The sequence below is a fragment of the Brachyhypopomus gauderio genome, chromosome 5, assembly GCF_052324685.1.
Source record: "Brachyhypopomus gauderio isolate BG-103 chromosome 5, BGAUD_0.2, whole genome shotgun sequence".
Lineage (NCBI taxonomy): Eukaryota > Metazoa > Chordata > Actinopteri > Gymnotiformes > Hypopomidae > Brachyhypopomus > Brachyhypopomus gauderio.
Genome location: NC_135215.1, coordinates 4,819,187 through 4,845,864, shown reverse-complemented (window position 1 = coordinate 4,845,864; position 26,678 = coordinate 4,819,187). Strand labels below are relative to the sequence as shown.

Sequence of the window (26,678 nt, the reverse complement as noted above, 5' to 3'; positions counted from 1 at the left end):
CTCCTTCTCTTCCATAGCTCCTGTCTGCAGCCAAGTTCTTCCAGCTTGAGGCCCTCCAACGTCACTGTGAGATCATCTGCTCCAAGAACATTACTATAGAAACCTGTGTGGACATATACAAACATGCTAAGGTGAGTAATAGTTTGGTCTACCCTCAGGATGCAGAAAAGGTTTAGCATGAAGAGGCATGTAGGCAAACTGCCCACAGCACAGCATTCTCAGAAGAGCAGTACCTTGTAAATGAATGTATATTCTTTTTTATCTCATTATCCTCAGCATAAACAAATACCTATTTATAGTCTAAACAGAATTTTCATAATTTTACAAAACACTTAGCAGTAACTGTATCTGATTAAAATAGTCAAAAAGGTAGATTATCAAATAGGTAGTTGATTATTGTCAATAATTATATGTTTGTTTTGTGCTCATTAATTAATGCTTGGGAGTGAGTCATAGAGTTACAATAACTGAGATGGAGATAACTTGATTCCCAAGAGTGGCACTATGTCATAAATAGCTGTCTAAAAGGCATTAGCACACAACTGTATGATACCACAAAGACACAGAATGCTTCATAATTAATTGTTTTTGTTTATTAATGATTGTAAAATTATTAACAAACATTAATTTGGCTATTTATTTGTTCCAATTATTCTAATGTATAACTTAAGAGTTTGTGTTTTAACCATTTAATGACTATCAAATGAGTAATTTGATAGATAATTTGAGATAATTGAGTTCATTTGGGAGTATAATCCATGTGACTTGATTCCTTCTCAGTTCCTGGGGGCCAGTGAGCTCTCAGCCTTCATCGAGGGTTACTTCTTGAAGAACCTGGTCCTCCTGATCGAGCTGGAGAACTTTAAACATATTCTGTACGAGCAGCCGGCCGAGAGCCCTGGCCCAGGTCCACCCTCCGACATCCTCCATGACCTGGAGCGTACTCTGGCCACCCGCATCCAGTCTATCCACCTCTCCTCTTCCAAGGGCTCTGTTGTTTAATACCACGAGTCTAGGATCTACACCCACTTGGACCTGCCGCACGGTTGTGGGTTACGCCAAGGGCCCCTTTCTGTCTGAAAGCTTAGAAGGGGGGTTTTGATAGCGGTTTGGTACCAGCCAGGCCGTGGGCAAATGGGACACACGTTGGCCCACTCCTGTATCTTTCCCGAAGCCATTGTCTCTTCACCATCCCTGCAAAGTCAACCTGCTGTTATCCTGTGCCATTTCAAGGGCTGCGATGTGTGTCCTACACTAAACATCCTCAGCATCACAGCATCCTGGCAACGAAACTCCGCCCACACAGCTTTTATCATCCCTGCCCCCAGTCATGCTCTCGAGCAGGTCTGACGGACATTGCAGACTGTTGCACATGCAAGAGCACACGCTGCCTGTTTGAACAGGGTTTCAGTAGCTGCATTTCACTTCGAGATGTTTTATTTCATTTCCATTCCTGCTGCCATTTATATAATGCACTTGTTAGACTGGCCATCTTATTTATGTCAATTTGCCCAGTCTTAAATGTATACGGGACCAGATGAGCCAGAATTGTTAGGTAAAGAATACCCAATATTCCCTCTGCCAGTCACACCACAGGAGACGACAGCTTCTCAAACAAGAATGCTCTAGTTATAGATGCGTAATGGTCAAAACATTATGCTATTATTTTTGTGGTGTTCACTAATTATATTGAATATATTATTTAAATAATGTGTATGGTTTTCCATTGTTTGTAGCAATGAATAAAGAGTTATTGCCAAACTGCAAACTATGTAAAAAAACTTTAACAGCAGATAAAAGTGCGTATTTTGTACACTAAAATATGTCTCATTTGGCATCTAATCACATTTAATAGTGATTTTGATCTGTAGTGAACTCTCTAGATTGGCTGTGCTCTCCTAGGTAACCCAACTGTGCACTCCTAGGCAACCCATCATTTGCTGTCTTGTGGGAGACACAAGTCCCCGATGTCCTGGTTTGTTACAGCCGACAACTTTTAACGACCCATGAAACTACCACTGTGCGTAGTACACTGACCACTGAGCAGCTCATCCTTGCCTTGAGGGTTGTGTCAAATCAGCATTCTATGTCAATAATCTGCATGGGCCATTTGCAGCCTACGTATGACTTTTATAATAACACAAAGGGGGAGAATCAGTGTTCCTCACCTTCCCCACGACCCCTTGTAGGGATAGAGTGCTTTTCCTGCATTCCAAACTGTGGACACAAGGTTCATGCCAGTGTGGAACTCGCTGTGGAGGGATCTACTGTGCAAGACATGGCAGCAAATCTGTCTAATAGTGTTTACAGGAAGATGATGCCAATACACCGGTCACCACAACTATGACCAAATGTACATATTCCAGATCACTCCCTTCCCCTCTGCTTAAATGTGATGCCAGCTGAAGTGTTGCTGTTTTAACTGTGCTGTTCTGTTACTACAGAGAAGCATGTTCTGTGTTGTTTGTTTTTGTTGTTTTGATTTTTTTCTCTCTAAGTATGTCTAATGTTTGGGATGTTTGTGCAAAACTGTCCTGGGAGTGTAATATTAGTGTGTGTGTGTGTGTGTGTGTGTGTGTGTGTGTGTGTGTGTGTGTGTGTGTGTGTGTGTGTGTGTGTGTGTTGTCCAGGGCTAAACCCAAAGTAACTGATGTTTAAGAGAAATAACAGTTCATCCAAAGAACATCTGAAGTTACTGTTAGCATCAGACAAGCTTACCACCACCAACTGCTCATCCATTTTAAAGTCAGTCATTTTGATACATCGCACCCGTGATGGCAATCCACAAAGAATTTGCTCATGGCATCTATCATATATTTTCTACAGAGTACATATACTAATATACAAATTTATAACTAAGGCAAAGTATGTGACGTACTGAAAGAGGCATTGAAGAATCGTTTTATGGTTCACATTTTGTATTGGGAGCTGTGCAAGAATAGAATGGAATGTTTAATTAGACGATGCAGTTGGTTTATCTTCCTGTTTCTAAAGCATAATACAAGATTTTAAAGCAGAGTTTATTCATATGTAGCTAACAATAGAACGATCACGATGCAAATAATTTCAAACTGTGAAGATAATTTTATTTGAAATCATGGTATGGTAGCTTTATTTTCTTACACTATATGTTTTTGTTTTGTTACACTCCACTCGGCTATTTTGTGTAGCTAAGACAAAGATGACGTTTTTTTCTCAAACGTTCACACTTGCCTGTCGGATATCATTGCTTCACGTCCTTCCACATGTGTGCGTGCCAAATCTGAAGCGGAGGGTTCGCAGCTGAGACAAGCCCGGGTCCGAGTGTTTTGAACCACTAGATTGCTTACAGAGCCCATGACGTAACTCTTCTGAAACCCTATGTTGACTTTCATCGCACCTGTAAAGCCCACAGAACTGCTCGAACTGAATTGTGAAAGCAATATGACACATTTAGGCAACTGTTCTTAAAGATGCAATCTTTGTATTCTACTGCATATATTTCACAAGTGATGGATACTGGGAAGGGTTGTCTGTGTAGGTCTTTGTTAATTAGTAAAGTAGTCCTGTAGTTCAATACTACCTGAATTAAGTATTCACTAAGGACCAATAAACAATAGAGGCCATTGTGTTGTAAATGGATCCCTAAAGGCACTTTCTTCAGAGTATTAAAACAAAAAAGAAAAGAAAAAAAAGACTTGCTCAGTGTGTCTTGGCTTTGACTTTATCTGCTTTGGCTGCTATTAAGACATGCTTACAGACAACCCCACTCCAGTCTGTGGTTTCCTTTGATGTCTCTATTAGACAAAATTTGCATGCTTAGGTGGAATCTAATTTGGGGGGAATTTGTTTGCTATCCTTATTTCACTTGATTGTAACATTGTACATTGTACAAAAGATGCACATATAGAAATATATTAAACCTAGTGTAAATATAAGGGATGTTGTTGACTTTGGGAAAACGAATGTCACACTTATGCTCCAGTGCAATTGTTCAATGACATGCATTTGTGTACAGCCAATAAAACAATAATAATTGAAGCGCCACTGATTTTTTAAATTGTATTTTGCATAAGTAATGCTGAAATGAAGTATTAATGATCTCTTGAGCAACCTGTTCCTAAGCTTCTACAATTGTCTGTCTTTGGCGAGTTTCATGTTACTTAACAATGGAACAAATAAGTACATCATGACTACAGAAGGCAAAAGGCATTAGGTCATAACCTCTAGGGCAACACAAACGCTGTGAATGGCTGTGCACTCTGTGGTCTTCTAAACGATGGTAATGCGTTGACCATTATCTGCTAGTTTGGTGTTTCTTTCTCATTTTTTTCTCTGGACTATATATAATTTTTCTAACGTACATTTTAAAGTCATTATACTGTGTTAATCATTAGAAACCATTAAATGTCATTACTTATGGACAGCATTCAGCAATCTTAGTGTGAGCATATAACATTTTGGTAGTGAATTTCATAGTTTAAATGGTTCTCTAAGCATCTAGTCCTAGATTCCATCACCTTGACAACTCTTAAGAGAAACAGCACCAATACGCCAATGCAATCACAAATGAATGACAAAAAATTTAAGTGATAATGAGATGATCAAGCTACAACATGAAACAGACAAACAACATTACCTGCCTGTCACCTCCTAAAGTAAAACAATACACAGATGTGGTGATATGTCTGGCGTTCTACCACTGTGTGAGCGTTTGTTGAAAGAGCTCGTATCCTCCTGGAGTTGTGGAATGCCAACGGCACTAAAGCTGCTCACAAAGGCTGCAGTGGGGACAATAGGTTGCTGCAGGGACACAGATGGGTGGCCAAGCCCGTTAAATGCCTGTTCCTTTATGTGCCTGTTCACTATTACCCAAATCACTGCCTAAGACAGCGATGGCAAACAAAAACAAAATAGCAGTAGGCCTACTTGAATTCAGCTGCCTTGGCAAAGGGTGTTTGGACAGATTTACATTCGATTCAAGTAAAAACAAATGTTTCAAAAGAAGAGTACTCTTCTGATTTGCAAACAGTGCTTTGTGCGCTACACAAAAGGCAGGTATCTGAGGGAGTTGTCAGATATGGAGAGGTTCCTCCGCTCCACGAACGGAGGCATAGGGTAGACCCTGGACGCACCATCCTCGGAGCGGCAGTACATGGTCCAGAGGCCCGGGGTGAAGCGCCGTGTCAGGGAGTCTGCCAGCCTCAGCCGTAGGTTACAGCTGGAGCAGACGATGTGGTTGGGGCAGCATGGCTGCACGCGGCGCCGCGGAGGGACGACGCCGACGGGGACGGGACGGGACAGAGACGGCGCTGGACGAGCCGGAGGCCCTGGACGGCTCAGGCGCTCCAAGGTTCCCTGCAGCTCTAGCTGAGCCCTGCACACTCGCGCCAGCTCGCGTTGGTGCTGCAGGCGCAGCACGCGCAGTCTCTCGCACAGGCGCAGGCTCTCGTGCCTCGTCACAGTGGCCACCCAGCGCCCTTGGCAACAGAGGAGATTATAGTGACAACGCTCACTGGGCTCTTTCAGCATGCTTTATGGTGATAGCGTTTGTGCTGTATTATCAAGAGATGCTAGACGTTAAACTAATGAAACTCTATGACTATATATATGGCTCAGGGGTTTTTATTTTGTTTTTAATTCTTGCTGTTTCATTGCTTTGGGAGCTGATGCTGAATTAGATTCTCTCTCGTGGCATTACTGATCTATATATATGACTACAACTTCTACAGGTTGATAAGGACTTTTTAAATAAACATATTTTTACCAAAGACATGGCAGTGTTGTTTAGCAGTTTTAGTTTGCATTGTTAAAGTACCTTTGTCATTACGTCTTCTACTGCCAGTTGCCATGTTCCCTGTAAAATCGGAATACATTTCTGCACAAGTTATTTTGTTATCCAAACCTCACATTCAGTACTAAGCACAGCTCAAAGCCCAGTTAAGAATCACTGTCTTTCTTTGCAAACAAAGACAGAGGTACAGAATAACGCGAGTATATGATTCATTGCTTCAATTTGAAAAAGTTCAAGGCACATCTCAGAAAATGCTGGAACTACACTTAAAGTGATTTTTAGGTGACAGATTTTTAGTAAATATCACTTAAACATAACTGCAGAAGAAAAAAAACTGGATTATTAGAGACATTTATATGCCATTGATTTGAAATGACTTACCTCCAAATGAGAGAGTTAATCTATGTTGCAATTAAACCAGCTGTTTAAATATAACAGAAAATTCCTTGCTAGTATGGCTATATTTATACGGGTTAGTAGTTTCCCAGAGTTCTGGCTAGACTGAGTGTTTTCACCTTTTCTCTTTCAAACAGAACTGGGCATTCTTCCATGTGTTGTCACCAAGGGGAGTTAGAGGAGTCACCATGCCATAAATCTGTTACAGGGGCAGTAACCTTTCATGACCTCAAGAGGTGGGCAATGGGGGCCACAGTGGGGGAAAACAGCCTTTTGTCTGCCTCATACTATTTGGTAACACTTACGATTCATGATGTAATAGCTACCCACCCGATACCTCCCGGGTAAAACACAAATCCCACTTTATGGATCAGTGGGCATGTCAGCGCTGCCTTTGGTCTGGCTTTGGGAGTATTATGGAGTTATTTCCGTGCCAAAACTAGGGCGCACAAAAACACATTTCGCGACCGTAAATATTTGAGCTACTGCCACTCTAGTTAGTCTACTTTGGATCAGGCAGAATGTCCTGTTTGCACCATGCACATTTGCAGACACAAGCCCATATTTACTGTATTATATTAAGCTACCCAATTAAGGACCCAATGGACCCTGGTTCTATTGCTGCAGTACCAAGGGTACAGTCTACAACTGGGAAAGTGCACTTGTGCAGACTAGTTCATAAGAATATAAAGTTACCTCCTTTTGAGGACAGACACAAGGGGTGGATGAGAACGCCAGTCTCACATTCCAATTCTTCCCAAAAGCCAACAGTTTGGAAGATGTTAGGGCAGAGTTCTTCCACACCAAACACACCGAACCATGTATTTATGAACCACTGTAGCTGTAACATTAGCATCACCCTTCCCTGGATCTACGGGCCTCGGCCCAAACCCCAAAAAACAACCCCAGGCCTCCTCCACCAAACTTCACCGTTGGCACTGCGCATTCCTGTAGGTTGCGGTCTCCTACCAAACCCCAGATTCATCCATCAAACTGTCAAAAAATGTATTTGAAGTGCTCCAAAATCCAGTGTTGACATGCTGTTGACAACCGCAGCTGATACCAGGCATTGCAAGTAGTGGTCTTAGATTTATATGCAGCTCCTCGTCCATTTCATGAAGCTCCTGACAAACGATACTCATGCCATCATTGCCTCCGGGGGCAGTTTGGAACTGTAGAAAGGATGGGTGTTTTTTATGTGCTAAGTGAGTTTGCCCTCCCGGTGTTTGCATGATCGACTCCTTTGTGGTGAAGTTACTGTTGCTTATGTTTCAAATTGCTTCCATTTTCCAACAGCAGCACTTGGTGATGGCAATGGCATACCTTGCAGAACACTTCACAAACTCAGATGAGAGTTGAATAACATACTAATTATTGTCAAATAAATCACATGCTAACCTGAATTTGTCTGGAGGCTAATCATCTAGATCATTTGAAAGACGTATGTGGGCAAAGAGCAATGAAAGCAATTCTTGCTCCCCATTCAAAGTGGATTTCTTTTCCCTTGAATTTCTGCACTTCATGAGAGAAAACCTGATCAGTGTTAGTTTCATAGCAAACATTCTCAGCTCTTGCGCACTGTTCTTGAGCTAATCTAAAGACCATAGTAACATCCAATGATGCAAATCTTCCATTCCACCACATCCCAAAGGTGCTCTATTAGATTGTGATCTAATGACTGTGGAGGCCATTCGAGCACAGTGAACTCATTGTTGTGTTTAAGAATCCAGTCTGAGATGATTCGTGCTTTATGACATGGCATGTTATCCTTCTGGAAGTAGCCATCAGAAGATGGACATGGTCAGCAACAATGCTCAGGTAGACTGTGGCGTGGACACGATGCTCAGTTGGTATTAATGGGGACAAAGTGTGCCAGGAAAATATCCCCCACACGATTGCACCACCACCACTAGTCTGAACCGTTGATACAAGGCAGGATGAATCCATGGTTTCATGTTGTTGGCGCCAAATTCTGACCCTACCATCCGAATGTCGCAGCAGAAATCGAGACTCATCAGACCAGGTAACATTTTTCCAGTCTTCTATTGTCCAATTTTGGTGAGCCTGTTCAAATTGAAGCCTGTTTCTTGTTCTTAGCTGAGAGGAGTGTCACCTGCTGTGGTCTTCTGCTGTTGTAGCCCATCCGGCTCAAAGTTCAACGTGTCTTCTGCAGGACACGGTTGTAACGACTCGTTATTCTATCAGCTTGAACAAGTCCGGACATTCTCCTCTGACCTCTGCCATCAACAAGGCATTTGTGCCAACAGAACCGCCGCTCACTGGATATTTTCTCTTTTTCTAACCATTCTCTGTAAACCCTAGAGATGGTTGTGCATGAAAATCCTAGTAGATCTGCAGTTTCTGAAATACTCAGATCAGCCCATCTGGCACCAACCACCATGCCATGTTCAAAGTCACTTAGATCATATTTCTTCTCCATTCTGATGCTCGGTTTGAACTGCAGCAGATCGTCTTGGCCTACATGCCTAAATGCATCGAGTTGCTGCCATGTGATTGGCTGATTCGACATTTGCATTAATGAGCAGTGGGATAGGTGCACCTAACAAAGTGGTGAGTGGAGCCTGTGGGTTTCAGGCGAGTCCGTTTAATGACGTCCTTTTGTGCATTTAATGCTATGCTAATGCAAATAAACCTATGGAAACAAATCCTCATGTGTTGGATTATTTATCCAATTATTTAAATTTGCTTTTGACTTACATATTTTTTATTGAATTAATTCAATTTAAATTAAATCTGGGATCCCTTGATATCACATTCTTAAAAAAAACGTTTGTGGAGCAGTAATTACATTTAAGTGATCTTGGTAGATTCAGTGTTGGTAGAAAATGCATTACCATAAGTAATCTTACATCAGGGTAAATAGACTTAACAAAAACAGAAGTGGCTTCTTAGAATAATATATGGTTTGGTTGTTATTATGAACCAGTTATGAACAGTTAAGATGTCATTTTAACTTTTTAAAGTAAAGTTTGGGATTAGACGTGTCCACCTTGCATTTATTGGTTACAAATAAACTTATTCTCATTATTTTTAAGTGTCAAACGTTTAGACATTGTACCAAGACATTTTGAAATATGAGCTTTGAATGAAAATAACTCACTAAAATAACATTTTTCATGCACATCTTTAATATATCAGTTTTCATATTCACAACAAATACATTAAGCTCTTTCCTCTTTTATATTATACAGTCTTAAATATTTTTACATTGATTTTTTTTTCAGAATTTCATCTATCAAAATGTCTTTTCTTATCCTTTAGTTCTTCATTGGAAACATCTGTATAAGTCATTTTATTGTTTTTTTTTTATTAACTCCATGCCTCCTAGCAAACAGACAATATTTTCTTTGTACAGCTATTTACAGGTGAAAAGAGTCTCCCAAAAGCTTTTGTGATAGTTCTCATATGTATGAACTGCTAGGCTTTAAGGTGCAGGCAAGGCAGAGGAAAAGGAAAGGCCCAGGAATATAATCACAGACACAAAAGAGGAAAACCCAGAAAGAGGTGAGGGTTGAGAAAGGTACAAGGAAAAGCAAGTTTTTAAAAAAAAAGGTCCCCAAATATTCCACAAACACGTGAGAGCAATCCTTCAAAAGATAGACCTCTTTAGTAACATTCTCATATAAAAGAAGAAAATCTCGCAAATAAATACAGCACTCTTAAAAACTTGCCATATCTTTCTGTCCTGTTATGTTCGCCAACAAAAAAGGAGGATGGGGAATACACAGCATGTGAGCAAGAATCAGTATCATCATATACACCATTAACCCTTCCACCCCCATATGCACTTCTGTGGGAATTTTATGTTAATTCAATTAATTCAGACTGCAACATCATTGATGATCCTGGTAGGAAAAAAAAAAAAAAAAAAAAACAACCGACCAACTGGGTAAAGCTTCTCGTCTTGGCTAGCGTTGAAGTAAGCAACCAACAGAGAAGCCTTTCACCTTTGAAACGAGCGTTCTGGGGATCTGAAGGTTTAATCAAGACACAAACACATCTTATACATGAAAAAATAAATAAAATCATGGCCATTTATGTTGGTAACATGACAGCAGATATATATGCCAAAAAAAGGCACCCACAATCTGTTGAAGTGTGCAATTTGTGATACATCCAAAAAAAAAAAAAAAAAAAAAACCTCCAACAAGGGTTCTTTACCATCAACACAGTGTCACAAATGGTGTTTATCGTCCATTTTTACCTAAAGCTTTGGCTTTTATAACCCTTGGCCATATCTCAAAACACACAAGTCATTTCAATCACATGGTGATACTGAGGTTTAGTCATGCTTTCAACACCCCGACAAAATGTGTTGTCTATAGAAAGGCAAATTGCTTGTTTGCATGAACCCATTTTACAAAAGTGCAAAGGACACACAGCTTAACGTCCATTTACTCAACCACGGAAAACAACGAGCTACAAAAATAAACCTTTCCTAGAGGGAAAGAAACTAAATGCAATAAAATTAAAGCTACATAAATACATGTAATTGTGCAGGCCTGCCTGTCCATGAAAAAGAACACAAACAATCTAAAAATCTCAACTGGTCAACTGGAATGAATGCCTGAAGGGGCAACAGACAATTGGAATGACGCCCCGCTGAACCAAACCCCCACGATGTGGTCTCTAAGGAAGTTCTGTCTTCATCAGGTCTGACGTCAAAGTGAGAGACAGATCGTGTCCCGGCTTTTGCGTAGGGGCATGTGCACAAGCAATGACGTTTCACACGGCCACTTCACAGTGAGCGTGGCAGCGGCAGCAGTGAGGAACGTTCTCCGCTAATGCGACGGCGGGACACGAGCATCAACCTTCTTGGACTGCTGAGCTGGGAGAAAGCTACACTTGTTTAGGACGTTACACACAAATTGATCCCAAATCAGCTCTTAGGCATTTTGAAGCACACAACCTTCATATTTGTAACTAGCAGTTAACTCCCTGAAGGTTTAGTGAAACCTACAATACACAATGAATCAGACCTTAATCTTATGTTACTGAAGCTATAACGTTACAAAATAATAATAATAATAATAATATTCTTTCACCTATCTCACATCACACCACATTCATATAGAAAAGAAAAAAAACATTCGGAGTTCAACTTACGAGAAGCAAATTTACTCCTACTCAATCACAACAGAACAATAACCTTGACCATTGGAAAGGAGGAAAATTAGCTTGAGCCACAACGAACATCTCTAAAAGTGTTGAACATCATCTAATCTATAAAGCGCCTGACAGGTAGTAAATTAGTTATCCTCTCAATTCACAATTCACCTCTCTCCACAAATAGATGTCTACTAGAAGGAATGTTAATGGACCTATATTAATGTGCTTAGAATAAAAAGAAAGAAACTCGACTATATCACAGAAAAGACAGAAAAACCGAATGAAAACAAAGAGGAAAGGAAAAACGTTCATCAGCGGCTCCAGCCACAGGCAACACTGAAATGAAACAAATGAACTACGAGAAAAAGAAACGTCAGTAAAAATGTCATTCAAGTGATCGGTCCGTGTCCTCTCGGTTGCTAGGCGATGACCTAACCTCATTCCCTCATGTCATCCAATGAAGACCTGCTGACCGGGCTGTTCTACTGCAGAAATCAAACCATTGGTCGAGATGTGGCTCCTGTGCTTGGGTTAATCAGCACTGCATAGCGCCCCCTGCAGGGGAGAAGCCAGGCAGCGTATAGCTCGGCTCCATCCGTCAAGACCTTCCCGTCAGAAAGCCTCCAAATCCCAGCAGTCCTTTCTCCCAACTTCCTGGATTCGTTCCTCCTCTTTCACACTTTCATCTAGCAGCCACTTTCACCGTCAGGTGAACTTTATCTGCATCATTTCAAGTTTTCCTGTTTTTGGGTTGTGATTTTTTCCTTTTTCGTTCTTAGATTTCTTTTTTTGTGTGTGTGTCACCAAACGGTGCCCAGCTGTGGGGTTTTTAAATACATTTTTGTGGGGTTTTTTTTATTTTTTTTTAGCGATTCCATCAACTTCGTTGCTCTTCAGGTAAAGAGGAAGAAAAATAGCACATTCTTTAAAACTAGGTGTTTTTTCTGTGTTATGGATGAACCCACTGTAGGAACACAAGACATCTTAAAGGTGACAAGAGCAGCACTACTTAAATGCTGAAAATTCCCCTAGAGAGAGAGAGACAGACAGAATTTAGCACTCAACTTTCATTGTAAAAAAATACTGCGTACGTGTGTGTATTGTACATATTCACCATAGCCCCCAGCTTGAATGGGTGTTTTGGGGGAGGCACAGGCATACAGACTGAAGTCTTCCGTCTGGAAACCCGCCCGATTGAGGGACGGTTCCGACGCACTCCGATGGATCTTGGGTAGTGAGCGTGCCAACAGCTCAATAGAGGCCAGGATCTGGCATAAAGGATAAATCAACTTAAGTGACAGTTTATTTCTGAATATATAAACAGAATATTCTATTAATGTGTGTGCAGTATATGCAAAAGGATGATTATAGTGGAAGGATTAAAATAAGATCACAGGCATAATGGTTGCCACATTAACAACTACAAAAAAAAAACATTACTTGACTACTGGCATTCAAGTGTTAAGAAACGTAAATGCCTTGTAGGTAAATTCAGAACTGAGATGGCCACTGACTAGCCCTTCATCGGATGTCAGGTTTTCCCAGGTGGGCTGCTGTTGGCTGGATGGTTTTAGGGGTCACCTCACTCTCAGACCAGCAGTCATGTTGAAATGTAAAATTACTGTATCTGATGAGATTTTAGCTTCAACACCCATACCGACACTGTCACCACGCGGCTGAACATGGAACAGCATGGTACAGCGATTTGATGGGCTTTGCTGCCACCTTGTGGTGACTACTTATATGTGCATCTCGCAGACAGCTCAGGATTTTTCTGGACATATAAAATTATCAAATCCGTCAGAATTTTGACAAGATATTGGACAAAAATTGATGAAACCTTGAATGGGCACATGACGTTTAACTGTAGTACCCTTTATAACGGCAACAAACTTGGCTTGTGTAAGAGGAATGACTAGATGTGGTCTTGTTAAACCAAGGCAAACTCCCCGTGCTGGTAGCTAGCTTGCTAGCTTTAGCTGCCCCATAATAGGTGTAAGTATGGCAAACGATGTCGATACACTGTGTTCCAAATTATTATGCAAGTAATATTTTCTCAGATTTTCCAAAATTACCAATATGAATTGCAGTCATTGTAATTTTCAAGCCATCAACTATTAGAGTACAACTGAATGTTTTTGTTATTATTATTATGCACAGCAGTTTAACATTTTCATTTTTATAAAGAACAAAAAATAAATGGTCATTTGTGAAATTATAAGCATTAGTAGGTTATTACAAACTGAAATCAAACAGTTTTCAAGTCAAAACTTTATTCTAGGTGATCTTACATTTGCACATAGGGCCCCTTGTTCGAAAGGAGCTTCTGAACTCTCTCGTCGATTGAATTAGTCAGGTTTTGGATGGTATCTGCTTCTATTGTTTTGCATGAGGACATAATACCCTCCCAGATCTGTTGCTTAGATGTGAACTGCCTCCCGCCATCATAGACACTCCTTTTGATGATGCTCCAGAGGTTCTCAATGGGGTTGAGGTCAGAGGTTCTTATTGAACCATGGCAGGGGCCGACAGTCTCTCTCCCCATGATTCCAGCCCAAAACATTACTCCACCTCCTCCTTGTTGGCGCCGTAGTCTTGTTTGCATGGGGTGTCCATCAACCAGCCATCCTCCACTCCATCCATCCTCCACTCCATCCATCTAGACCATCAAGCGTTGCACGACACTCATCGGTGAACAAAACAGTTTTGAAGTCAGTCTTCAGGTATTGTTTTGCCCACTGGAGCCATTTCTGCTTGTGTGCAGTGGATAGAGGAGGTTGACAGAATGGCTTACGCACAGCTGCAAACCTCTGAAGAACCTGCATCTTGTTGTTCGGGGGACGTTGTCTGCTGCTATGACAAGGCATATTTGCAGCTGCTCTTTTAACCTGACGTAATTGGCTGTTGGAAAAAGTCCTCAATTTTCCCTTATCAGCACGCACACGTGTGTGCTCTGAATCAAAGTCAAACTTATTTATATAGTGCGTTTTACAACACGTCATCACATGTGAATCAGCTACATACTTCTTAATTGTGCGATGATCATGATGAAGTGTCTTGGCAATGTTGATTGTAGTCATGTCTTGACAAACACTCCACAATTTGTTGCTTCTCGGCAGCAGACATCCTTTTTCTTTCTCATATTGGCAGAAAATGTAGGCTGCTTAATAATGTGGGACAGTCTTCTTAAGTAGTCTTGCCTTTAATTGGACACACCTGCCAAACTAATTAGCACAGGTGTCTGCAATTGCTTTCAGTGATATAAAGAGCCCTGACACACATCACCATCAATGGGTTTAACTGACAAACAAAAAAATTCTTACCTTATCACTCCTAAACACTTTTTACATAATAATTTGGAACACAGTGTATATGTGAGCAAATAGGATCTACGTCCGCAGACTGGATGTCCTGAAAACGCAATACATTTACTTTGCTTCTGCGCTGTGGGACTACCACAGCAGGGCAACTGCACCACCACATGGCAAAAGACCAACCACAAATGTCCTAGCTCACCTGTGGGAGTTTCAGGCATGTCCTAGCTCACCTGTGGGAAGAGGGGTCGCTCCTCCCTTTTCTTCTTCAGACAGTCGGCCATGAGCCTCTTCATGGCCTTGGGACAGTTACTGCGCACCTTGCTCAGGTCAGGGGACAGGTAACCCCGGCCCACCATGAAGATGATCTACAGTTCAGTGAACACATAGAGACACAACCCATCAGCAGTCATAACAAACAGTGGAGGGTCACGTTATCTCTGATTCTACTATACCATTCATCTACTTTGCTGTAAAAAAAAAATTTACTCCTACAAAATACGTTATGTATGTAGACCAATCAACAGACCACTCATTTATAATGTAGAACAGCCACTGGATTTTAACAGAGCCTGCACGCTTCAGACATGGCCATGTTTTACCTTTACTATTAGTCAGTACACATCATCATGAACAGCCACCTATAAAATAGCAACAACCAATTTGTATACTGAATTTGTATACTTTGCTATCTGTAGCAAAGAAATTTAGTTTGACAAATGCCAAATGGAATTAAAAAATCAATTAAAAAAAAAAAACTCTAAAATAACACACACACACACTTTACTTAGCAATCAGCAATAATCAGATAAAGGTAAACAAACACATCCATTACTATCTGCGACCTCCACGACCTCCAAGGTGCAAATTCTCCTTATTACCACAAATGTACATATTCATATCATACAACTCTTTGCATAGTGATGACCTGGTGTGAAGATAAACACCACACGTGCATGCACGCACAAAACAGCAGATTCATAGCACACACATTGATCTCTATAACATAGTAGAGGTGGTGTTGTACATTACGTATGCTTAACAGCCTCTGGAGCATCATTACACGAAATGCATCTTACAGCAATTACTTCAGGAGTGTGCTGAATCATCTCCCAATTTCAAATTAAATGCCTCCAGACTCACTGGTCAGCACTTCACTGTACAGAAAGACAATGGCTCAAAATAAACTCCCAGGGAAATCATCAGGTGAGCAAACATTTTCCTCCACGCGCATCCACCTTCTTCATTCTGTACTCCTACCCCCCCCCCCCCCCCCCCCCCAGTGTTTCCTGATGCTCTGGATGGGAAAACCGTGGACACAGCAATGTGGGCGTGCGTGCAGAGGACTCTCACCTGGTCTCTGTTGTTGATGTTGGAGTAAGGCAACGTCCCCGACATGAGCTCATACAGCACAATGCCAAAGGCGTAGACGTCCGACTGGAAGCTGTACGGGTTCTTATCCTGCAGCCTGATCACCTCAGGGGCCTAAGCAAAGTGCAGTTTCCAACTTAATCCACACACAGTCCACTGCTGCCCGCGCTCTGTACTAATACTGCTGCCCTGCCAAAGTACTAACGCAGACTGAGGGTCACCACACTGGATTTCCAGGTTAACGAGTCAACAACTGGTCCAGCTAAGCTTGGTCAGATTTAACTGAGAGCCCACAGTAGTCTTTTAAACTTTTTCAGTTTAGGGTGGTCCCAAAGTGAGTACTTAGGTTTAATGCTATACAAGTACACTATAAGCTTTAAGTACACTTAAGCCTCTCACTGTAGTCCATATAAAGCTTCTTCCACTATTTACACTTAAAAACATAAGAACACTCGATAATTACAAATCAAAATGTACTGGCAAGTACACCACACACGGTCTCAAATATGAAGAATGCTGGAAAAAAGCCATGAAAATATCCCAAAACGTAGTCCACAAGAGTCAGAAGAGAGCAGTGCGAATAGAGCCTGCAGTTGCACCTACCATCCACAGGATGGAGCCAGACAGCTGCTCGAACTGGTGTGATCCACTCCAGCGGGACTTCACAGTAGCGAGACCAAAATCCCCTATCTTAACCGTCAGGTCCTCGTGCAAAAAGATATCTGGAAAGTGGGGCTGTTAAGATATTCTTCTCTAGTTGCATTATGACAAAAGCTGCACTATGCAGATAATCACAGTGGTTTTTCCAACAGAGTGCAATTATATTGTCATTAAAATATACTTTGCATCATATTAAATCTCGCATGTGATCTTTTGATGTCACATGGAATCACTCATCTGAAATGTCTGGGATTGGTCAAAATCCTCTCAACACACAGTAAAAAATTCTGTGATTTGAATACACATGGTGTATTCAGCATCTCTCAACCATTTTTTACCTATGCAAGGCGTATGTAGAAAAGGATACTGTTGCTCTTGAGGTCTCTGTGAATGATGGACTTGGCATGCAAATAGCTGAGAGGGAGAAAAACAGTTAGGTGCTATAACCAAAAATTAGAGCCTCACTACTACAGTTATTCTGAGATAAAACCTCCAGAAGATCACATCAGAGTTAAGAAAACCTCCAGAAGATCACATCTGAGATAAGAAAACCTCGATCAGACCACGTCTAAGATAAGAAAAACCCTTGCTGGGTTTTCACGAGAACTCACTCCATGCCCTGGGCCGTCTGACGGGCGATGTCGATCAGTTTGATCATCTCAAACTTGGTCTCGATGATGTGCAGATGGTGATAGAGGCTGGAGCCTTCACACCACTGCGTGACAATGGCCAGCTGAGGCTTGGTAGTGTAGCCCATGAAGAGCAGGATGTTGACGTGTCGGGTTTTTCTGGAAGAGAGTCACAGGGGATCCAGATGAAAAAAGGCACAAACGTGGTGTCCTTTCAATGCCGGCAGAAGCCAGGCAGAAGCGCCATGGGGGAGATCTGCACTCCGGAATTAGCAGAGAAGCGTTCGCAGTCGTTTCTATGCACATTTGCTCCATGTAGTCCATGTGCGCTTGACCCCAGAAATCTAGCAGCAAAATCACGGCAGCAAATTCCCTTTCATACCAATTAACATTAATAAATTAATCTGTATGAAGATTTGTGTATTACCAATAGCAAATGAGCAGTAGATCATGCAGCATTAGCATGCACGAAGGCCAGAGCATGTGGAGGAACACCTCAAGGGCCGCTGGCATCCACACTGCTGTATTTATGCCATAAAGGCATGTGGAGTTGATGTTAAGGGTCTCTACCATAATTCCAACCACGCCCCACACTGATGCCATGTCTTGCTCTTACAGCAGCACCATCAGGTTTGTTAGGCGACTGAGAGTTAGATCTGTAACGAAGTTCAAACAGGAACAGAGGTCTTGGAATGAGAAGAGACGTGCCCTTACCTGAGGACCCCCACTTCGTTCTTGAAGGCCTGTAGTTGTTGAGGAGTGGGAGCGGTGACATTCAACATCTTTACTGCCACGTCACCTGTGAAGGCAATACAAAAATAATAATAACTCACAAGCTTGAATATCAAACTCAGACAGCCAATTCTGATGGATTAGCATCACTGGAATAGTGCATGTGCTACAGCAGATGTTACAATGTCAGCTGGTAGCTGGACTCTGCACCAAGGGAGTTGACTCAGGCCTTTTCTGGGTGAGGAAGGCATTTATTTAAAAGGCCAATCCCTAGTACTTGTTTTATATTCACAGAAATATGTGAGAGATCGCAAATCCCATGTGTTTGGACTCAGTGTCATAACTAATAATGAGGTAGATGCGTGAGGTAGCAGGGACTATTTAAGAGCTCTTCCATGCGAGCAGTGGTGAGATTCCACTCCATTTGTCCCAGACGGACAATTCAGACGGAGGCTGTGGACCTCGGCAGACCTGAAGGCGAGGGTTCTGGAGACGTACCGTGCCACTTCCCTTTGTAGACGGTTCCAAAAGAGCCTGATCCTATCCGCTGGCCCAGAGTGATCTGACCTTCTGGGATCTCCCAGTCATCACTAGAGTCCCGCCGGCCAAGAGTTTTCTATGAACAAAACAATGGATTATTCTAAACAAATGTCTGTTGTCTAAACGTGGTGCAATGCCTGGACAGCACATAAAACAACTTAACTTAATAAACTTGTGGGAGTTTATTAAGCTATACCCAAACAAGCATCCCACCCAAGACCTGTGCTGAACCCTGGTCATCTGCCAGGACCAAACTGATCCTGGTCCAGGAGAAGACAACACAGAGCAGGGTCAGGGCAGCATCCCCTCACCATTTTATTGCGGTCCTCAGATGAGGACGACGACTTTCGTTCTCTCTGTTGGCACGGCGACTTCTGGGGCATCTTCACATTAGTCAGGGAACCAGGCAGGGAAGCAGGGGGCGTAGCAGAGAGCCCAGTGGTAGAGCCTGGAAAATGTAACAGAATTTATTTATTATTCTTTCTTTCTACACCACATGTATTGTAAAGACATTTATGGCTGAGAAAGAAAAGAAGAGAGAAAAGAAGAGTAAAGACACAGAATGAAATAAAAGTAGTCATATCACACAGCTCATGCAGTTTGAGTGAGGACAGAGAGCAATGGGTTCTGGGAAATGTAGTTCATTTTTTTGAAAGGTCTGTCCAACAGAACTATGAAAAACCTGGCTCGAACCCCCAGCCTGCCTTAAACCATGTTCACCACTGTGTTAATTACTTTTATACAATCCCATCCAACAAGGGTTTTATGATATGTGAGAAAAGCTGCAAAGGTCAGTGAGTGATGTGAAATGAGGGACTCCACATGTGGCTTCATTAATTATTATGATCAAACTGTGCAAGCAAGCAACAGGTCCGCATAAGATCTTAACTGAGGACAAGCAGGTGAAGTTTGTGCACAAGGAACACACACACACACACACACACACACACACACACACACACACACACACACACACACACACACACACACACACACACACACACACACACACACACACACACACACACACACACACACACACACACACACACACACACACACACACACACACACGTGGGGCGCAGGGAAGCACAAAGGCCCGGCTACCTCGGAACACAGGCTCGGGTTCAAAATCAAACAAAATGGCATTGGGGTAGGAGTACTGGGCGGGGCTAGAGGTCCGTGTTCTCTGCCTCCTCAAGCAGTGGCCTGGGTGGGTCAGGGGGGCTGCAGGGGGAGACACACACACACAGGATGACTGTCCCCAAAGACCAGGCAATAGTCAACCATCAGCCATCCTGTGCTCGTGCTACGAGGTCGCACACACAACATCCATCGGGGGCGGTGCTTTGCTATGATTTACATACCGAGGACAGGCGTATGTGATAAAGTGCTGATGGTGCCTTTAAAGCAAGCTACGGCAATTTAGTGGCGAAATCGTTTGTTAAAGACTAGAGGGCAGGACTCAACGCGTTTAGCATGTTTACTATAGGGTGAAATAAGGGATGGTATGGAATGGTCTAACCTTAATGTTTAAAGTCCAATGACACAATGATATGGGGAGAGGCTGTTGAACCTCTGTGATGGTGTGAGAGTGTTTATGTTGTGTTTATATAGGTGGGGGAATTCTTACCTCCATCTGACCTCTGTAAACCTTGATCACGAATCAAGTCCTGAAATAGAATGCGATGGACGTTTACAAAAGAAATCAAAAATGTATGTTGTTGATTCTGTACAGTACAGAGAACAAATGTAACCGCCAACCAAAAAGCTTTATTATACCGTCCACTGCTACACATCTGCAAACGCTTTAGTGGGAGAGCGTAATCACTCACGTCAATGTTGACTGGCTCGATCGTGTTGATATGGACGTTGGGGGCTGAGGAAGAGCGGTCTCTCTGGCCGAACTGGTTACGGTGGTCTTCCTCTCCTGGCCGGAAACTCTGTGGGATGGGGATGGATTTGGACGGGGACACGGCCGAGTGGTACAGCGACCTGAAGGAGGCGGACGCAGGACGGTCAGCATGGCGGCATGAGCCCGACGGCTCAGCGGCTCAGGCTCAGCGGACGCTCTTACCCCGCAGAGTCAGACGGCGGGATGGGCGGACACAGCTCAGACACGGGCGTGGTGCCCTCTGATGACACCTCCTCCTGGGTAATAGGGTGGTGCACCAAAAACTTGGATGCTAGTAATAAACTGCACAGAGAGAAAGAAGAAATAAGGCGTCAGATTACTTATGTTGCACAACAGTGCCTGGTTACATTGTCTTCAGTCTGTTGAGGAGCCTCCACCACTACTCTGTGATGACAGGCCTCAAGACTACATTTCCCATGAGCACTCACTCCAGCTGGTCGTAGTTGACACACATGAGCGGGACCTCCGTGCTGCACCGCTGGTGGAACTTGTAGCCGCACGTCTGACAGCGGAAGCCCTGGAAGAGCAGCTTCCGGCAGAAGTCACAGAAGGCCAAGGTGAAGAACGTCTTCCTCACCTGGCAACAGCAGCCATGGCAACGGTTAATAGTTCAGATCTGTGCTAGGCACCTCAGTCACAAGTGCCACCCAAGCATTGCATGTTAGAACATGTACGGTAATAAACAGGACCTATCTGGGAAATCTACCTAAATGGTCGCCTTCAATGCCTCAGCGTTTGTGGGTCACAAAAAGAAAATGTGCTAGTCCTCTAAATAGAGAAAATAGAAATCCATCATTCTAAAAGGACCAGAAGGTCAAAGGCCAGAGAGTTTGGAAACAACCCAAACAAAAGACAGCTACTTCTTCATTTAAAAGATTGACACTAGCCAACTTCTGTTCTACAAAACCTTTGCGAGAGTCCTTATATGGTAAAAAGCATTGCTTCATAATAATAAAAATAAAACCCCACAAAGTCAACAATTTCATTGTCATTGTGACCTGAATGTGACCCCACCCTCTAGAAAGAAAGTTGACCTTTTCCATGTAGAGCTTCCCTAATATGGACAGACCTGAGGTTAGCAGGTCTCGCATGTTTTAAATACGAACCTTGAATTTTAAAAATAGACCTTTAACATAAACAAAACATACACCTGCAGACCTATACATGAATAAATAAATACATACACACACATACATGATTCATCCATGTTCCCGACCTCAACAAGATCCATGTTTAGATTCATTTGCACAATTTTCCAGTGCTTTGATGTCATACTCACAAAATTATGGGTTGTCAGGGGAACATTCTCTAAAACCTCCACATGCAGCTCCTCCCCCGTCAACCAGGAAATGTCTGTGTCCCAGCCAATGGGCTTCTTCTCCCTGAGGAGATTATGCACGGCTTGGCTTCGAGGAATGGCCAGTGTACATAATGCTACTGTACAATTACGACCCACAGCATGTCCCCATAAGGCAGTGGTTCTCAGCTCATTAATTAATTTCCTACCAATCTTTAAAGCTAGTCAGGTAGGGCTGGTGCAAATTGGTTATCGGTTATTTGCAGAGTATATCTGTACACAAAATATCAACTTGCAAGGTTTCTCTCCACTGTGCATAATACTCTGCAACGCGGATAGACAGCAGGTATGTAGGCTGACCTCTAGAACAACAACAGCTGGAAAAAGCGCGTCCTCAGAACTCGCAACACTCGTCGGAACAGCATTTGCTATGCTGTTATCACAGGCTCCTAAGTCAGGCGCCCTGAGGGACTGCCTTGTGAGGACCACTGCCCTAGGAAGAGAAGCAGGGCATTATTTGCGTCAGCCGAACGTGTGCCGTTACCCATCCTGGATCCTGTAGACAGCACAGCATTCTGGAATCAGGCCTCGCATCATCAGCGCCTTCTTCAAGGAGTCCCGCACGGTCATCCCGCAGCGTGCCGGGACCTAAGAAACACGCAGGAGGGAAACAGGAGATGAGCGAAACCTCAGCAGAACTTGCCGCTCCAACTTCCCTGCGGACGCAGTCGGCACCACAGTTTGAGCGTAGAAGAAAAGCAGTTCAGGACTGAATCCCAGCTGTCCGTTACAGTCAAGACATCGTCGCCAAAGCACGAGAACTTGGAAAAGGCTCTCAGTTGCATCCTTGAGCAGAAAAAAAACCCACCCTAATTCTAATCTAATGGGTCCCATTTCAAGGGTATCTGGGTGAAGTCCTCCCTTATCTGCTGCTGCAACTCACCACTGTCCTCTGCTTGTTGGGCAGAAAGACTCTGACGATGGGTTTCTGAGGTGAGCGGGGGTTGACACGGGCAGCGTCGCTGGGGGTCTGTAGCATGGTCAGGGTGTTGGGGGCGGCCGGCGCGGCCTGGGCACCCAGCTTGGCCTGCAGCGAGGTGGGGCTGGGGGAGGAGCAGAACTCCGAGCTGTTCCCGATGGCCTCCAGAAGTTGCTGCTCTCTCTGCTGCAGGGCGTCCAACTTGCTGGTGTACTCTTCGTAGGCCTGGAGGAAACAGGTCAGCAATTTGCTGTGGACACGAGATCCACTCAACCTTCACGTCAATTCCCGCCTACTTCCAAAGGAGTGCCATCGAGCGTGTGTGTCGGGAGGCGTCCTGTTTGAAAGTGTAGACGATTTCGCCAACGCTTTTCATAATATGTGTAAACATAGACGTGCCCTAAGGGTAGGATTGCCCCCCCCCACCCCATGCTGCTTGTAGTTAGCCCTCATGTGATCCCCAGTATTTCATTGGTTTCAGAAATGTTTTAATTACAGGGCTTAGTCACTGAACTTCGGTCAGGATCTTTTTTTAAAGATAAATTAGTGCTCTGGGCAATAATGACTATCTGCCAGTGCTCACTGGAGTCTTCCTTCTTCCCAGTCACTCCACCAAATGTTGCGTCTGACCACTGCTGAGGAGTGGTGCCCCTGTATATCCAGCCCACTTACCTCCAGGTATATAGACGGGGGGTTGTGTTCACCACCAAACTTGTCTAGAAGTGCTTCTATATGCTCTTGGGTCAACTTAATCATCTGTTTGATATTCCATATCTGTACAAGATAAGAAACATAACACCGCTTTAGTAAATCTAAAGTGTCCCATTCGCATCCCAATAACTGCACCTTTAGCCTTAACGTGAAAGCCTGTAAATAATGCATTTGATTTATGCTTAGACTTGCAGACCAAAAACTCATTGCAGACTTTTCCACTGAAGTGCAAAGCTGACCCAGAACGCTCCATCGCTGGCCCCACCCAGGGGAACCACGGCAGCTGTGCTTATCTGGGTGCTGCTGTACCTTCCAGACTCCCCAGCCAAGGCTGAGCTGAGCCTGGACACTTGTTCCCTGACAACGGCGTATCTCCAGTGGAGTCTGTGCTCTTGTACCACAAAAGGACCACACGTTCAGCATTTGGTGAGATACAAGCGTAAGGCAATGCTTGAATATAACTTGGGTCAACACAAAAATGTAATACATTTTATACATGTACATGGTAATGCTTCATTCAATTGAGTATTTAGACCCCACAGAGAAGACAATGGTAAATAATAATTTTTTATCTTTCCTCCAGAATATGTAGAAATAAAACTACACATTACAGTCCCAATGTCCTAAAGCCAACACAAATGTCCATTTAGACACTGGTCATATGCAAGGACACTGGAGGAAAACACAGCTGAAAGTGTCAATAAAACAACAGCTGCTGTAAAAGTTCACTGAAAAAATTGTAATTCTTCACAGGTTAATTGGCTTATTATCAGAGGTTAGGCCTAACGAACCTGTCTTTATAAAGACCTGTAATGAGTTGCAGCATTCGTGGGCTACACCTGGCCTAGTTTTGTCTATGGCTACACAGTTTGGATTAAAAACTAGCTTTATCTTGCACTCTGATTGTCTAGTTCAAGCTGTCACTTTATTATATAATGTCTGTTATTATATATATATATATATATATATATATATATATATATATATATATATATATATATATATATATATATATATATATATACAAGAAAACCCCTTTGCTCTTTTAAGAGACTCCTAAATATTGCTGGTAGGAAATCCTGTTTGACTTGTAGTTTTGATGGTACAAATCACTGCAAGACAGCTAACCCAACATTTGTTTTCGTTTTGTTTTTTTAAAGGCACCTTCACATTTCTGTCATTTGCAACATGCACCTTGTGACAGCAGACTGCATGTGCCCAATATGGTCACAATCCAGTAAGAGAACTATTGCAAAACTAGCTGTGACCAACTCCATCTGCAGCACCTGCCAATGTGCGACCAGGCCTGGCATCAAGTAAATCACCGGCAGACGAAAAGTGGAGCTCAAATCTTTTATAAGGCAAGTCTTTTAAATGAAGACAAGATCCCTGGGCTCCATCTGAGGTCAATAAATGATCGAATTAATTATTTATTAACGCGTCTACGTGGATTTACCTTTTTCGTCGCCTTTCATTAATATGTTCTTATAAGCGTAACGCTGCATAACACGAGCATGTTTCGTTCCTACGGCAAATGGGGCAAATTAAAAGTGGTATACGTGTAGTCACCCTTAATAATGTGGCATAAACGTACATGGTCCCCGTAATAGTGTCGTTGGCGAGCTCATAGACGAGCAGTGCCAGTGAAGGGCCCCACTTTGACATCAGGTTGGGAAATGAACGCATCGCGCCGCCTGCACACACCGTTTAACACTCCGAAATAAACCCGCATTATTCCCACCAACACACACCGATCGGTGATTATGAACGTTTGGGTTTAGCCCGCTACGGAAAACAGGGGTTTTATCGTTCTTTTTTTGCAGGAGAGACATGACAACACTACAGGGGGGGAAATAAAATGCCTGCGGTGAGTGTCGCGCGGGTTCGGGTGTCGCTCGCGCGGGTTCGGGACTCCAGTTCCCGTAATAAAGGAGCCGAATGCACGCGCACTGGGTGTTTGGGTTCGTGGTTACTAGAATTATTCATCGCGGAGCGCTGCCGAACCGTGCTAAGCAGCTAGAGCCTCCCCGAGCTGTGGGCTACAGCTGCAGTGAGCCAAGAAAAACATAAAGCCAAAAGCGAATGAAATATGGCCAGGCCCGGTAATAAACACTGGTTCCGACAACTGCAGTGGAAATGGAAGAAAATGATCATTGCCATCACTCGACAATGCACCGTGTGAATAGATGTTTGCATATTTATCCACGCGCGACGTTCATTTCAGATTTTTTCCGTGCATCATCTCGCCCCCCCCCCGCAATGCATCCCCACGATCCATATTACAGCCGGTGTTTCCTGAACATCTACATCCAGCAAGCTCCACTCAGCACCCGACTCCCCTGCTTCTCCCCTACCCTGTCCCTCCCCCCGGTCGCGTACCTCCTCGGGAATGTCCTGCTGACACTCACGAACCCCCCCGGAGCAGGTGGACCCGAGCCCCGCGCCGAACTCGTGCGGTCCCGGCTCCCGGTCCGGATCGCGGTCCATGGTGTCTCCGTTGAACACAGGCGGTGGGGACTCGGCGCTGCTCAACGCCGCCATTTTAAACTGCGAGAAATAGTGGGAAAAAAATAGAAGAAAGAGAACAAGACGGGAGGTGGAGACAGATTCAAGATCTGTAAACCCTTTCAGGAGCACATGGGGATAGCAGAAATCAGGACATTTTCGTTTTAATGTTTATTGTTAATATTACCAGTATAAAAGGATAAATTGTAATAATCAAGTATTATTCTTGGAATGTTTCAAGTTTACATTTAACATTTTACTTCCTCCTCTAGGCAGCTCTTTAAAAGCTTATCGTTATAAACGTGCTTAATTTTTTGTTAGCTAAATTATTCATTTTTAATAAATGTCCTCTAGTAAACCCGAAACCTTATTGGTGTGCAGATATTGAGACTGACCACAATAAAAATCATCAGTGATATTCATAGTTCATTTATTGAATGAAAGGGCTATCTCAAAAGCACCAACTGAGAGCACAGGTAGAAATTAATCAAAAGCACGTAGGAATGCTGCAGGGCGTGAATATAACGATATAATGGATTGGATTGAATTGTATCATTCCTGTGGCCATCGTACAACCAACAGTCTTGTACACTATCCCAGTTCTGCATGCTTGGAATCAGTCAACATGTTCCACTTTTCCCATTTTTGTAATACAGCAAGGTTGTACAAGAGCCAAATGAAATATGGAAACGTTGAAAAAATGTTGTCCTATGTATATTAATATAA

At 43.1% G+C, this 26,678-nt stretch overlaps 3 protein-coding genes across 7 annotated transcripts in view; 1 reads left to right on the top strand and 2 right to left on the bottom strand.

Moving 5' to 3' along the window:
- Nucleotides 1-4,020, top strand: part of btbd11a (BTB (POZ) domain containing 11a) — a 109,551-nt gene extending 105,531 nt beyond the window's left edge. For all 3 annotated transcript variants that reach the window (XM_077005086.1, XM_077005087.1, XM_077005084.1), the window contains 2 exons: nt 18-131; nt 781-4,020. In XM_077005086.1, the coding sequence (XP_076861201.1) occupies nt 18-131; nt 781-1,002 (336 nt within the window). In that variant the 3' untranslated portion in view covers nt 1,003-4,020. The remainder of the gene's footprint in view (nt 1-17; nt 132-780) is intronic.
- LOC143514192 (uncharacterized) lies at nt 4,017-6,287 on the bottom strand. Of its 2 annotated transcripts, none has more exons than XM_077005088.1 (3): nt 6,155-6,287; nt 5,798-5,857; nt 4,017-5,459 (listed from the first exon to the last, which is right to left on the bottom strand). In XM_077005088.1, exons 2-3 carry the CDS (start codon nt 5,853-5,855, stop codon nt 5,023-5,025), a joined length of 495 nt encoding a protein of 164 aa, XP_076861203.1. In that variant the 5' UTR covers nt 5,856-5,857; nt 6,155-6,287; the 3' UTR covers nt 4,017-5,022. The 2 variants fall into 2 exon arrangements, with proteins under 2 accessions (XP_076861203.1, XP_076861204.1); XM_077005089.1 differs by having other exon boundaries at nt 5,798-5,836; nt 6,155-6,285.
- A 3,008-nt stretch (nt 6,288-9,295) lies between these two features.
- braf (B-Raf proto-oncogene, serine/threonine kinase) lies at nt 9,296-25,988 on the bottom strand. 2 transcript variants are annotated; one of them, XM_077005082.1, is made up of 20 exons: nt 25,827-25,988; nt 23,409-23,510; nt 22,701-22,961; nt 22,302-22,405; nt 21,740-21,842; nt 20,889-21,037; nt 20,623-20,742; nt 20,381-20,540; nt 20,179-20,218; nt 19,653-19,772; nt 18,857-18,993; nt 18,504-18,621; nt 17,988-18,072; nt 17,256-17,432; nt 17,012-17,058; nt 16,588-16,706; nt 15,967-16,098; nt 14,847-14,981; nt 12,414-12,567; nt 9,296-12,327 (listed from the first exon to the last, which is right to left on the bottom strand). In XM_077005082.1, exons 1-20 carry the CDS (start codon nt 25,986-25,988, stop codon nt 12,305-12,307), a joined length of 2,448 nt encoding a protein of 815 aa, XP_076861197.1. In that variant the 3' UTR covers nt 9,296-12,304. The 2 variants fall into 2 exon arrangements, with proteins under 2 accessions (XP_076861197.1, XP_076861198.1); XM_077005083.1 differs by lacking the exon at nt 19,653-19,772.
- Nucleotides 25,989-26,678: the final 690 nt, after the last annotated feature.

Bases quoted from the DNA above. Each gene is read 5' to 3' on its own strand.
- LOC143514192 (XM_077005088.1), bottom strand. From the start codon at position 5,855: ATGTATTCCGATTTTACAGGGAACATGGCAACTGGCAGTAGAAGACGT. The intron at 5,460-5,797 runs GTACTTTAACAA...TCTGTTGCCAAG, and splicing joins TAGAAGACGTAATGACAAAG to GGCGCTGGGTGGCCACTGTG.
- braf (XM_077005082.1), bottom strand. From the start codon at position 25,988: ATGGCGGCGTTGAGCAGCGCCGAGTCCCCACCGCCTGTGTTCAACGGA. The intron at 22,962-23,408 runs GTAAGTGGGCTG...TGTTTCCTCCAG, and splicing joins CCCCGTCTATATACCTGGAG to GCCTACGAAGAGTACACCAG. The intron at 12,568-14,846 runs GTGAGCTAGGAC...CCTTTATGCCAG, and splicing joins AGCGACCCCTCTTCCCACAG to ATCCTGGCCTCTATTGAGCT.